The 14,910-nt window shown below is 47.1% G+C and overlaps 1 protein-coding gene across 1 annotated transcript in view; it reads left to right on the top strand.

Moving 5' to 3' along the window:
* The first annotated feature begins 9,398 nt into the window (after positions 1-9,398).
* Positions 9,399-14,910, top strand: part of LOC124674123 (indole-2-monooxygenase-like) — a 35,613-nt gene continuing 30,101 nt past the window's right edge. Inside the window, exons 1-2 of the mRNA XM_047210160.1 lie at positions 9,399-10,356; positions 10,498-10,820. Coding sequence (XP_047066116.1) covers positions 9,400-10,356; positions 10,498-10,820 — 1,280 coding nt within the window. The 5' untranslated portion in view covers position 9,399. The remainder of the gene's footprint in view (positions 10,357-10,497; positions 10,821-14,910) is intronic.

The following is a 14,910-nucleotide window of genomic DNA, read 5'->3' as shown; positions in this document are numbered from 1 at the left end:
AAAGCAGAACTAGCACCAGCTGACCAGCAACATATGATCACAAGCAAGGAGGTAACTAAGAAACACTCTAAACTCATTGTCATTATTTTTTCATAAGTGAGCAACAACATATCATGAGCAAAGCATCCTAGAGCTTAAAAGTCAAAAGTACTAGTATGATACAACATACATTGTGAGTTCGAGGAGCCCCAAATTCTGAACACAAGTAACCAAGACACAAACAAGATTGCCCATGCATCAGGTAGATCCAAACTGGATTCTTCCGAATAGCTGCAAATATAAAAGGATAGTGGAAATTAAACCATGGGCATTCACATTAACAATTTCATCATCACGTAGTACCATCAGTTTCTGAGCAAGTGATTGCAGTAGAAGTACAATGTATGCCTAGAAAATGTCATATGTGTTGAAAATCATAGCTTACTTACAAATCTAATATAGCCAATGAACTTAAACGATAGAGAAGCATATCACAACTAATATAAAAAGAGCGAGACTGTCAGATCCGGTGCATCTTGACCGTTCATATGTCTATATTTAATGGTCCACGTTCTCCCAATGTTGTATGATATGCCCACACAATCGAATCACACAACAATAAACTGCTCCCAATCCCCTAATCCCACCCTTGCAGTAATTACCTTCCCAAATATTATGTGCCATCATCTGCACGATCACTAGGACTGCTCCTATACGCATGTATGACCTCGACGACCTGGATCTTGGTGGTGGTTCTTAATTTGCACATGACTTGCTCTTCCAATTAGTGTGATGGCATGGTTTGCATGGATGCACTACTGGGCGATATTGGGGGTTGACCTGCCTGGAAATGAAAGATTAGACCTGGTTTCGTTCATCTACAAATCAAATTCAAGTGTCCATGCTTTGGTGAGATCAAACTCAAGTGTCCATGCTCTGGTGAGAACATACCTTCGCATGATGCAATTGATTTTTGTTGAACATTGTTTTCTTTCTGAGGGTTTGATGAGCCAAATTCAGTATTTTTATCTTTTTTTTCTCGAGACAGCTTGATGCAGTTTCGTTTGCAGATTATTAATCGATGTGTTAAGACCAAGAGTTTATGAGCTGAAGTTAGATGTTTCTAACCAGGACGATTACCCATGAGCTCCTGGTTAATAGGTTGCATGTGCCAAAGCTACTTTGTCCATGAAGGATTGAAGATTCTGTGGCGTGCTCGGTTGTCGTTTAGATGCTACTACCAGGACTTTATTTTCAATAAAAAAATTCAGGCCCTAATAATAAAGCTAGATCACTTTATTATCAGTGTTTTTTATTTGCATATACCAAACTCCATTTTCATTTTCAAGTTCCTCAACCTAAATATCGAGAAGACTACTATGGGTGGTACAAAAGTAAATGTTTGGGAATACAATTTGACATATTTGGATGACCTGTGGACTGTAGTTTTCCTCAGATGGAAGATTTTCCCAAGGGCTTGAGCTAAAGATACATTTAAGTATCTTTTTAAACGATGAGCAGAAGTTACTACCAAATTCAAAAGATAGAGGAAAAAGTCAGTAAGATGGTACGAGTTGTCAACAAATTTATTTTAATGCCATGGTTAGATTTCTTATTGTTGACTATAATTTCCATCTAATCTAAAATTTAAAATGTCACTTCTTATCATTAGGTAGGATTCACTACTGTTTTTATCGTAAGATTTTGCACTATGGTATGACTAGAGGCACATAGTACTCATCTGCATCAGCCAACAATGTGCTTATAAACCTCTTTCAGGCCAGACAAGTTCCCGTGGCAGGAACTCTTAAATGTTGGACACAGTTTGAGAGCAAGAAAGAGCCAGATCAGAGAGAAGCTCTATTAGAGTACAAATAATTTCTCCAAATATTATTAGCACAATATTCTCTCTGTGTAAAGGCTACCGCGTATATATTAGAAATGAGTTATTCAACATCTGAGGACATGAACTAAATATATTGATACTTGTATGACAACACAGTTTTACAGAATTTATTGGTCGACACGAACATTGTGCGTGCATAATTACTAGTTATTCAACATTTGCATTTAAATTTGAAACAAGAGGAAAATCATCACTTTTCTGATCAATATATGATCCACACAAAAACTGTTTGAATGCTGTACGGAATGACAAATTGAATATTCAGCTGTTGTAGCAGTGTGTCAAGCTCAATTAATAACAGCTTCATACATGCTAATCACCAGAAGAAATTATCGTAACCATTATGATATTGGGCAAACTGAATCCATACATGCAGTGGAGGACCTTGAACGAAATATTATAGCGCAGGTTGGGGGTCAAATTACCCGATGATATGATAAATATTTGAGTCACTAATCGTGCAGCTAAAATACAGTAGAATTTGCATCAGTGCATCACTTAGAAGAAGCTTCATTAAACTTTTTTCCTGCTCCTTACCACCCAGCATGCCCATAGCCGCCAGCTGCTTCCTAATCGTGGAGTCGAGGAAATACAGTAGGAATTAATGGGCACAGGGAAACGCTGAGACAGACCAGAAAATGCATGTGCTACCTGCTACTGCTGCCACACAACATGCCCACCGCGGCTTACACGAGCACCTAACAAAGCGCCCACAACCTCAGTACCTACAAATTCACCGGAGAAAAGGCCTTCCGATCTAAATCTAACGCATCCTGTATCTGAAAATACTAGTGGGGTAAAAGAAAATATGGTCAGTCGGTCGCAACCGAGTCAACGACTCTCGAGGTAGAACAAACACTTGTACTACTAAAACCTTGAACAGACGAGCTGTAATGTGCACATAAGAACCAAACAAAGTCAAAAAAAAAAAAAAATGGACCGCATCCATGTCCTACACATGTATGGGCAACATTCAGATTGACCAGCAAACATGGATGCATAATACGAAAGTATACAATTACGGACCTGCCTATGCAAACGACAAATTTTGATGCGGTGAAACATCTACTGTCTAAGTGTAACAGATGGACCTCACCTAAGGTTTGGGTGGTCACCTCAAGCAGCAGGAGGGAGTCGTTGATTGCAGCAGCAAGTCAGGGGCATCGTCGGCGCTGAAAGCAGCAGCTCCGGGAAGGCGACCACCATCTCTTCCTTCTTGCCTCCCTGCTGTCATTTGTACATACGGCCAGGTCTGCCAGCCGGCCGCGGCCGCCGATGAACTTGCCCGTCAATAGTGGATCTTGAGGGATAGTCCTACAAAGTTTAAGGAAAAAGTGACAGCAATATTAGTAAATTTGAGAAGCACTACCCAACAAAAACGAACATAAGTAATGCAATGAAACAATTCAACAAGATATATCAATATTCATTCCGCATGATCTCCACCAGTAAAACATTCAACATGATAAAAAAAAGAAACACATTTACAATGAATGCATGGATGAGGAGGACGGGGACAGAGAGATCACTGGGAGTAGTTGGCTGCGGTAGCCAGCGGCGGTAGGAGGTCAGGGATGTTGCCAGCAGCAATGGCGGCAGCTAGGGGAGGTTGTACAGGAGGTCCCCTTCAACAGTTTGCGATGCCTACGCAGATACCGGCTCTTAGGGAAGAACAATCACTTGTACTACTAGTAAAACCTTGAACATACCGGCTCTATTGTGCAAATAAGCAGCTAAAAAAAATCAAGAAAATGGAGCGCATCCATGTCCTACACATGTATGTACAACATTTAGATTGACCAGCAAACATGTATGCATAATGGGAAAATGTACAAGTATGGACATGCCTACGCACATGACACATTTTAATTCAGTGAACCATTTACTACCTAAGTGAAAATGAGGGTCCTCACCTGGCAGCTGCAGGTTGGGGCGGTTGTCTACAACAGCTGGAGGGAGTGGTTTATTGTAGCAGCAAGTCAGGGACATCACCGTCACTGAAAGCAACAGTTCCGGGCTGACCACCATCTCTTCTTTCTTGCCTCCATGCTGCCATTTATGCGACACGGCGAGCTCCGCCTGCGGGCGTCGCCGTTTAACTTGCCCGTCAATCGTGGATCAAAAGACTTGAGGGATAGTCATGCAAAATTTAAGAAAAAAGTGACAGCAATGTTAGTAAATATGGGCGCACCAGTACCCCACAAAAACGAACACAGGTAATGCAATGATCTCCACTGGCAGCACATTCAACATGATAAAAAGAAACACATTTTACAAGGAATGCATGGAGGAGGAGGTTGAGGAGGCCACCGGTGGCAGGAGGTCGTGGATGTTGCCGCCGGAGGTGGAGGCAGCTCGGGGAGGTTGAACAGGAGGTCCCCATGGACGCCCGCAGCAGCTCCCCGGGAAGGACACATCACCAGCTCGTCCTCCTGTTCTCCCCGCCGCCATGACTGCACCGCGGCAAACTTGTCACGTCGGCCGCCGCCCAATTTTCCCGTACCCAATAGCAACCAGGAAGACAGGCCAAGCTCCGGCCCTTCCATGTCGTTGGCTCGCTTGCCACAAGGACGAGCGCGGCCCTCTTCTGTGGGATGCTCTGCTGTCACCAGGAAGAGGGGGTTCGGCGCCGGGGCGGCGTCCCTACCGACAGGGGGAGGCGCGACGGCCTCTCCTTTCTCCGGATGGGGGATGCGCGGGAAATCTGAGGATGTAGGCGATTGGGGTGGGCAGCATGGAGGGGATTGGGTGGGTGGTTACGCCGGTGAGCGGCGGTGCTGGTTTGCCGGCGGGGAGCAGCATCGAGAGGCGGGCGGCGGCGTTGGGGAAGAAAGTGGATCAAGCAGGAAGAGGACGCGAGAGAGATTGAGATGGTTTGGTGGTGTCAACGAGAAGGGCATTGATCGCGTTTAGTTGGGCGATCTCATTGGTATTAGTTCGGTCATAATTTCTGTCCGCCCCATCGACTCCCGTGTTTGGTTGGTCTGTTCATTCTTTTCTCTCCCACAAAATTATGTATCCCGCGACATTTGAATCTAATTGCATCATGGGATGATAATTCTTTTGAATCTCCAAAATCATTATACAGTAGTACTACTATCGTTTAATTTTCACTTGCCTCCAGAGTAATTAGGCAGCAAGTCTCGGCAATCAGCATGCTTCTAGTAGTTGAAATGTGTACGTATAGCTACCTCCCTTGCGAAAAGCATACTCGTGGGGTCCCGGCCCTATCTTGGGCGTCTAAATATGCTTTAAGATCTGTGCGGTTCGCGTGTATACCTGCAAAGAAGCCCTTTATTATCTTTTTTTTTCCATTCAATGCATGAAACACCTTCAATATGTGCACTTTCTACTCTCAGATCCTACGCTGCTTCTCTGCCGCTCTGCCGTATCAACATGGAATCATCTATGTTAAGTACTACTACATCAGAAGTACAATGAACACGGATGTGCAAGAGCTCATTGCTCCTGATGGAAGCTCGATATAATGGTATATACTTTGCTCCTCATGAGACCGCCGTAGAACCCTGAGCCGAACGTCGCCAAATGCAGCAACTTCACGCCTTGGCTCGCCCGAGCATGTTGACATGATTGAGAATTTACATCGTCACCCACCACTAACAATGCACGTTGTCAGGCTAGCTCTTCCCGACGCCACCTTCCACTAGCCGCGGAACCATGGGATCTCTTGAAATTCGATAAAAAAACACACACACATTATCAGATTATTGGGCCATGCTTGTGAAGGCTTTTATTTTGTTTGCCCTATCTTTGTTTCTTCACGGATTGTCACGTCACAATCTCATGTTGCATCGATTTAGCTTCCTTCTCCTCTCTCACGTGCCTCCCCCCAGCCCCCTTGAGAATTGACCGGATCCTTCTGGCTCCTCTTCCTCTCGCCCCCGACGGCCGCGCTGGCCGGTGTGTAGATGGATTAGGAGGCTGGTGAATCCTTGTACAAAGTGCATAAGTCTAGGGCAAGGTTTAGAATTGTTGCTTCCTTTATGGAGTCTGGCGTCATGTCGCGGTGGAGTTTTGGTCGCTCTGATGGCGGAAGAAGAGTAAAGCTGCTAGGGTTTGGAGTCTCTCAAGGAGCGTCGATCTACTGCGGAGTTCATCAATGGTGGCACCATCGGGCCGGCGTTATCCTTATCCAACGGGGAGGCCACTCTGTTCTCGGATGTCTTGTATGCGTTAGCTTCGTCAACCTTCAGACCAATGTGCCATTATGGAGGTTGTTTGATCTCGGTGTGGCGACACACGATTGCATCATCCCATGTGGTCTCGTCCTCGGCGACGGGGTGAGTAGCCATGCTTTAAGGTCTCACAGATTATGCGGTGGAGTTGGACTTGAGTGCACTTCTTTCTAAGGTCCTAGTTGCTAAGAGCGAGGATCATGTTGTAATTTCAATTTTTGAGGCCCTCCTTGTATTTTTTTTGTACCGACCGCTTTCACTAATGCAGTTCCCAAGCCCGGTAAAAAAAAGAGACCATGCCTAATTTGTGCTAGCTAGCAAGCCAGATCTACGGCTCGCATACGGTAGGTAGATAAATCCATCATTGCATTGCGCGTCAGTAAGATGCTGGTTGAGCGGAGGTGCTGGTTTCCCGGCGGTGAGCAGCAGCAAGAGGCGGCGGCGATGGGGAAGAAAAGAGGATCCAGCAGAAGAGGAGAGGACGGGAGAGATTGGGTGTTTTGTGATTTCGGGAACGAGAACAGCATTGATCGCCGGCGTTCGTTGGGTTGGGTTTGCGTCCGCCCCGTCAACTCCTGTGTTTGGTTGGTCCGCTAATTATTTGCTCTCCCAATAAATTGCGTCTTCCCCGATGAGTCAGCTCCAAAATCACTCTGGAATAATTAGGCGGCATGTGGCAGCAATTCATCACCATCCACCTGGACGTGAATTACCCCGTTTCATGTTCAGATGTGTACGTATTTGCATCTACTCACTCCGATCGGTGCACCAATATAAAATGTTTTGGTACTTTTAAATTAGACTATATACAAACTAAAATAAGTGAACTTACATACTAAAAGTTGACTAAATATAAAATAAAGTGGTTGAACCAAAAAAAAAATGCTTAAAATGTCATTGCCACGCGACTGGTTGAGATGCATGGCTCCCTAGACAACCGGCAAGGTCATCGATGCCCATGTCGTGCACCCACGTCCTTTCAGGCTCAGTATAATGGTATATATTGTACTTGCTCCTCATGAGACCGCCGTAGAACCCTGAGCCGAACGTCGCCTAATGCAGCAACTTCACGCCTTGGCTCGCCCGAGCATGTTGACATGATTGAGAATTTACATCGTCACCCACCACTAACAATGCACGTTGCCAGGCTAGCTCTTCCCGACGCCACCTTCCGCTAGCCGCGGAATGCTTTGATATCGGCCATGGGATCTCTTGAAAGTCGATAAACACACACAAACACACACACACATTATCAGATTACCCTATCTTTGTTCTTCACGGCTTCTCACGTCACAATCTCATGTTGCATCGATTTAGCTTCCTTCTCCTCTCTCACGTGCCTCCCCCTAGCCCCCTTGAGAATTAACCAGATCCTTGGCTCCTCTTCCTCTCGCCCCCAATAGCCGCGCTGGCCGGTGTGTAGATGGATTAGGAGGCTGGTGAATCCTTGTACAAAGTGGCTAAGTCTAGGGCTAGGTTTAGAATTGTTGCTTCTTTTATGGAGTCTGGCGTCATGTCGCGGTGGAGTTATGGTCGCTCAGGTGGCGGAGGAAGAGTAAAGATGCTAGGATTTGGAGTCTCTCGGGGAGTCTGTGAATCCACGTCGATCTACTGCGGAGTTCATCAATGGTGGCACCATCGGCCGGCGTTATCCTTGGCCAACGGGGAGGCCACTCCGTTCTCAGGTATCTTGTATGCGGCCCTTGAGATTCATTTTCATTGTATGAAGAGATTTCTTGATGGGTTTCTATGTTCTTATTCCATGATTTGTCAACGAGGCCCTTGTGATTCATTCGCAGCACCCTTACAATTTATATGCTTTAATGTTGATGCTTTAATGCTGACATACTTCTTTGGTCGTGTGTGCGTCAGTTGAGCATTTGATCAGAGGATGCACCGACTTCCTTTTTTGATCATGCAGGTTACGAATGAAATGACAAATAAACATGCATTGTAGAAGGTAACTTCTTTCTACCACTCCCTTACTTGTGAGTCTTATTTGTTTGGATGAAATAAAAAAGAGTACAAGACCATTTTACATGTTAAAAGCTGGAGAATTCAAACCAGATACAGCACAACAAATTCGAATCAAACATGGAGGCTTTTTTTTAACATGTATGCATGTTTTGTTCTATCCAGCACAACTAAGTATCTCCAGTTTGGGCAACCGAACCTGGCCAATATTCGAATTCCTGGATTTTAGTATATACATCCTCTCATGTTTATTACATATGACAGTTTGGAACTTAAAAGGTACTGTAGATAAGGAGAATACATATGTAGGGATTGCTACGCCTTCTTTTGCATATCAAATAGTAGTACTTCAGAGTTAGATGTTTTACTCATTTTTTATAATTATTTCATTTGTATTTCTTGAGTTTTCATGATAGATTCTATAATATTTTCTGTGTTTGATCCTTGGCCACAGGCTATCAGACAAAAAGTCCAGGTTCACAATGAATCAACTATTATGTTTTTCTCACGGATTGTTATTCTTTCCCAACCATGTTTGAGAAAAGCACATCATATACTCAAGGAGCAAGGGCGGGAAAAAAAATCAACCAATCAATTGGAGGACCGGCCGTATAAGAGGGATTGTTGTCAAATTGTATATTATCTTTCTCTCCATGACCACAACTCAAGAATAATAGGGACTTTTGTTACAATGTATATACTTACTTTTTTTTTATTTTGTCCACAACTCGAGAGTATACAATATATATCAAACAATGGTGTTACATGAGAAAAAAGGCAGACAATGGTATCTCCTTTCGTTGTTCGAAGTAATATCTATATAAAGCTATGTTATTTCTCATAGCAATCACAACTTACTTTTTTATCAATGCATGCAAGTGTTTGCTCTTTTAAAAATATAAGCATTAGTAACATGATTTCCCGCAGCAACGTGCGGGGTACCATCTAGTTAGAGAAGAGAGGAAGCAACAACGAAAAGAAGTAGTCCATCAAGTGCCGGCCAAGCGGAAAGAAGAAGAAGAAGAAAAGGAAAAAGAATCGATAATTTGCAAAAAAAAAAAAAGGAGAAAAAGGAAGAAGAATCGATCGGAAATTCAGTTGAGTTGTTGGCGCGCGTACGTACGTGCTTGCGAGTCCCAATTAACCACCCGCGATATAGGCATCCAATGGAGGCGTGTACAGTACAAGCCAGCCAACACGAATTAATGCCACGTAATAACTTGTTTTCGCCGGCTCGGAATTCGGTCCGCGATCGAGCCTCTCAGGTGCGCGCGTGAAAAGGGGCGATGAGTCAATCAACGGATCCCCCTGCTCGATAGCACTCCGCTGCTGTGATTGTGAGCGATGGGTGAAGCGACGCAGGTCCTTCTCCATGACGCGAGGTCTGCACAGGCAGCCCTCCTAGTCCTGGTCCCTGTTCTCTTGGCGTCCGTCCTCCTCATGGTGCGCCGCTTCGGGAACGGGTCGGCCACGGCTAGAGCCAGAGAGGAGGCGCTGGGCAAGCTGCCCTCTCCCCGCGGCCGGCTCCCCGTCATCGGCCACCTGCACCTGCTGGGCTCCCTCCCGCACGTCTCCCTCCGCGACCTCGCCGCCCAGCACGGCCGCGACGGCCTCATGCTCCTCCGCCTCGGCGCCGTCCCCACGCTCGTCGTCTCCTCGCCGGCCGCCGCGCAGGCCGTCCTGCGCACGCACGACCACGTCTTCGCCTCCCGCCCGCACTCCCCCGTCACCGACATCCTCTTCTACGGCTCCACGGATGTCGCCTTCTGCCCCTACGGCCACCACTGGCGCCAGGTCAAGAAGATCGCCACCACGCACCTCCTCACCGCCAGGAAGGTCCGCTCCTACCGCCACGCGCGGGAGCACGAGGTCAGGCTCGTCGTCGCCAAGCTCCGCGACGCGGTCGGCGGCGCCGCCCCCGTCGACATGAGCGACATGCTCAGCGCCTTCGCCAACGACGTCGTCTGCCACGCCGTGTCCGGCAAGTCCTTCCGGAAGCAGGGCCACAACAAGCTCTTCCGGGAGCTGGTGGAGGCCAACTCCTCGCTCATCGGCGGCTTCAACCTCGAGGACCACTTCCCGGCGCTGGTGAAGCTGGACATCATCAAGAGGATGGTGTGCGCCAAGGCCCGGAGAGTGAACAAGATGTGGGACGACCTGCTTGATAGCCTCATCGACGACCACGCCAGCAAGCCGGCGTCAGAACGCGGCGGCGAGGACAGCGACTTCATCGACGTCTTGCTTTCCGTTCAGCAAGAGTACAACAACCTCACGAAAGACCATATCAAGGCTCAGTTGACGGTACGCACGTATAGTATGACCTCACAATTAAACGGCACCTTCACCTACACGTCACATACTAGCAAAGCTAGTCTAGCTCTATATGCATGCTAAGCTGTTGATTCTTTGTATTTACCTGCTGATCCATACGTATGCATGTAGATCATGCTTGAAGCTGGCACGGACACATCATTCATAGTGCTAGAGTACGCCATGGTTCGGCTCATGCAGAACCCCCACCTCATGGCCAAGCTACAAGACGAGGTGAAGAACACCGTACCCAAGGAAAAAGACATGGTCACCGAAGACGACCTCACCGGTTTGGCCTACCTCAAGGCGGTGATCAAGGAGACGCTCCGGCTCCACATGCCGGCGCCGCTCCTCGTGCCCCACCTCTCCATGGCCAGCTGCAACATCAACGGCTACATGATACCGTCGGGGACGCGCACCATCGTCAATAGCTGGGCTCTCGCGAGGGATCCCAGGCGGCTGGGAGAGCGCGGAGGAGTTCATGCCCGAGCGGTTCCTGGAAGGCGGCAGCGCCGCGGCCATAGACTACAGGGGGAACGACTTCCTCTACCTCCCGTTTGGGGCCGGCCGAAGGATATGCCCCGGCATCAACTTCGCCATCGTGACCGTCGAGATCATGCTTGGCGAATCTCATGTACCACTTCGACTGGAAGCTACCGTCATGGATCGGCGCAGGAAGGTGGCATTAGTATGGCCGAATCATTTGGGATCACTGTGCACCGCAAGGAGAAGCTCCTCCTCGTCCCTCTGCTGCCGCAAGACTAACTTCGTGGTTCATGCATGCATGGTCTTGTGCGTTTTGTGCGCACTAGATTGATTCAGGACTATATTACCTATCGCAAGAATATCGTGCTTTTGGACTTCTTGGTAAGCATATGTGTAAATTACTATTGAATAAAGATGAAGCAGCCTGCCCTCTCAGCTAGCTAGACTGGACGGGGGAAAGCCACTGGAATGGCCTCCATCAAATCCTATGTTGCCTCCATGATAAATTTGGAGTAGTCTACCCCCAGATTTTGTGTTTCTGACAGTATCTTGATCAAATATTTCCAATGATTGTCATTACTAAAGAACCATATAAAATTTTGTCGTAGGATTGTTGGCCGACCGTCCGCTATGGTTTGCCCTGTCGGCTTTGCTGTTGGAGTGTGAAATTCTTGCTTCGCCGAAGAAAATGGTTCTTTGGATGCCACTCCATGGGAAATTGTTTTCTTTTTGAGTTGTTTTCTGTGGGAAATTGTTTCTATGTTGTTTTTTGTTTTTTGTTTTGCCCTCCTTCGTCGGGAGCGAGCTGCTAGGCCACCGAGGAGTGTTCTCCTCTACCGTCGGGGAGAGCAGCAGGAACGGCTCGCCGGCCGATGGTGGTCGTGGCTGCAGAGCAAGCAGAGGATTCGATGTGAGAGAAGTGGATTAGGGATTTTTCAAGTGTGAATTAGGGCTCGTTGCAATGAGACTGATCAGTTTGTTACGTGTCGCTAGGTGAAGGTGGTCCATCGCTTTGGCAGGTCGTATAGGATTTTTCTTCCGTCCTAATGCTAGATACTTAATCAATCTAGATATAGGACCGCTGTGAGAATATTGTGCATTAGCTAGAGTTGAAGTGTGTTGTGATTAGCTCGATGCAAAATCACTTAGGCATGTTGGCACTCTTCTCAAACCACCTTACTAAGGATAAGAAGGGTATGTCCCATATAAGGCCAAGGACCAATGCCCAACTTCATACATAGCAGTTCAGGCAATGATATGTCCTTTGTACCTAAGCTACTACATATTGTGAATTCATGCGCTTAGAGGGAGTATTGGTTTCATACTTCCGTGGATGAGGAGTATGTTAACGTTAGGAGATGATGACCATATACAAGCATCGTACTTGACAATCATGAGCTTGCACTTGTATTTACCATGCATTCTTTTTTTTGGCATCGATGTTTATTATTTTGTGCCACCATATTTCTGATAGAGAGATCAAATGAACCAATGAAAAAAACACTCAAATGGATCATCTCATACATAAAATTTGGAATGGTTCCATCCGATCGTTATCTACCCCTCGAACCAAACATTGCATAAGCGACCCGCAATGTTTTGTAAAAGCAAAAAAGAAAAAAAAAATCTACAAGCACTTCTTTTCCTCTTTGTCCTTTGGCGATTGGTGCCATAAACTCAAAAGAAGAGCACTCGGGAACATCGGTTAATTAAATATAGACTTGGCCTTTGCATTTCCATTTCAGTAAAACTTTATATGCACGTACAAATGGTATACCATAGCACCACATGCACATGGCAAATTTCCGGTCTAGGAAGAAAACAATTATTGTATGTTGTCTAAGCTAGTTACCAAAAAAAACTGCTAGGTCCTCGATTTATTCATTCATGTAAAAGTACTTAACAGGAAGGGTGCCCAGTCTTGTGACGAATAATTTATTGCTTGGCATGTGTGTAGGAGCATCTCAACAGTACAAGGTTTTTCAGCGTGTATCCTGCTGGTTGGCCATCTCAAATTGCTTTGCTTGTGTATGCCCTTTACGTGTGGTTTGAGCAAAATTTTTATTCCCCTCCTCAGCCTTTTTACATGTACTAGTCGTCGTTGATTTATACGTGCTCCTCGATCGAGGATGTACACGTACGCACGTACTACCAGCTAGCTAGTGCCACTGTAACCAAGAATATGGCTCCAGAGAACTGTAACACAAAGCAAGCTCCTAATCCCAGCTGCCTGCAGGTGCATAGCAACAAGCCGCATGATCCCCAGCTGCTCATGGCCGCCCGGCGCGGCGACTGGTTGCGGCTTGAGCACCTCCTTCTCAGCGGCGAAGGAGATGCGGAGCTTGGGGCACCTCAGCACGTCATTCCCATCGAGATCGAGCAAGTTGTCGCCGACGGCGTCGATGCTGGGGTCATGCCATCTTCTGCCGCAATAGCGCCAGCCGCTGAGCGGGACTCCTCCTCCACGTGGTTGCCTCGAGGGAGACGGCGAGCAGTTCCTCAAGAGCGCGTCCATGATTCATGGCAAGGCCAGACACCTCCTCCTCAACGCCCGGAGCAAGAACGGCGATACGCCCCTGCACCGCGCCGCCCGTGCCAGGCACCGCGGAATGGTCGCCCATCTCGTATTCCTTGCAAGATCCGAGAACGGCGGCGGCAGCGACGTAGACGACAAGGTGAAGGCCATACTGAGTGTGCAGAACAAGCGTGGAGAGACGGTGCTTCACGACGCGGTTCGTTCGAGGGACGGCGACATGATCACCCTGCTCATGGCGGAGGACCCGCAGCTGGCTCGCGTGCCGCTGTCGGAGGGCGCCTCGCCGCTCTACTGGGCCGTCGAGCTGGGCCACGACGACATCGCCCAAATCTATGAGAAAGATTCAGCGCTGTCCTTCCTACTCTGGACCTGACGGCCGGAATGCCTTGCACGCAGCCGTTCTCAAGGGCAAAGGTACACTAATTTACTGAGGTGAAAAACGTGATTTTGGTCAGAACCTATGACAGAGTTGAAGTGTTGTGGTCTTGTGGAAAAAGGAGGAGTGTCATTAAATTGGTTGTGGAGGATGACAGGAACTGAGAGTGGACCATCGACTGTCACAGTAGGTGACCTTTCCAAACTAGCTCGGCTTTGCCAAAAGAACATGGATAAAATTAATCAGCCCCGCAAGATGGACTCAAAAAAACAAATGCTCAAAGGTGAGAAGCAGAACTGAGATTATAAGCACATGAAGAGGTTACCCGTTGGGCTTGCTCGCGGACGGCTAGGCGAACTGAGATTAAGACGACGGATGACTCCCAGTTCCTACCGGATGATGTAGCCATCTTCACCACGGCCCCGCCACCGATTGAAACGATAGACGCGACTGCTCGTCGGCCACTCCTCGCGTCTGTCCACCACTGCAGTTGTTGATGAAGTCGGCGGCGGCAGAGTGCCTCCTCTCCTCTCCTCTCCGAGCGAGAGTCAAAGTCTAAGTCACACGCGACGCACTGCGTTGGTTCCTCCCCTCCTTGTATATATAGGCTGAAGGAGGCCAGGATTGGAGGTTCAAATTTTGGGGAGGGAACATAGGTAGAGCGGTAAGCAGATGAAATTTCTTTTGGTTCTATCATCTTGCTTCGTTGGTGGCTATTAGCAGCTTGCGATAGATGGACGCCTAAGATTACGTTGTCCCGCGGATCGGCCAGATGGATCTCTAATGAATCCTTGATTTTTAATCTCATGCATGCCAGAGCCATAATAGCACAGCTCTACTAGCATGGAAGAGTTCGGGAGTGTGTCGCTTAGTTTCACCTAAAAATAATGACCCATTCATTTATTATGGTTCCCAAGATTTGACGATTAGTTTCCCCAGTTACTACTACCGGTGACCCTGGAACTAGTGCAAATTACTACTACATGTTTTACTAACATCAATTGTATGGTTGGTGCTAGTTTTCTGAGAGAGATTGACACAGATTTTTTTAGGTTGATTAAATAGGGCTTAGCTACTCCAGAACCTGCATGTTTTAGTTTCATGTTACCAACTGATCATCGTTTAGAATGTTCAAACTTGAAACTTT

Source organism: Lolium rigidum, chromosome 7, assembly GCF_022539505.1.
Source record: "Lolium rigidum isolate FL_2022 chromosome 7, APGP_CSIRO_Lrig_0.1, whole genome shotgun sequence".
In the NCBI taxonomy this organism is placed as follows: Eukaryota; Viridiplantae; Streptophyta; class Magnoliopsida; order Poales; family Poaceae; genus Lolium; species Lolium rigidum.
This window is presented reverse-complemented; position numbering and strand designations above follow the sequence as displayed.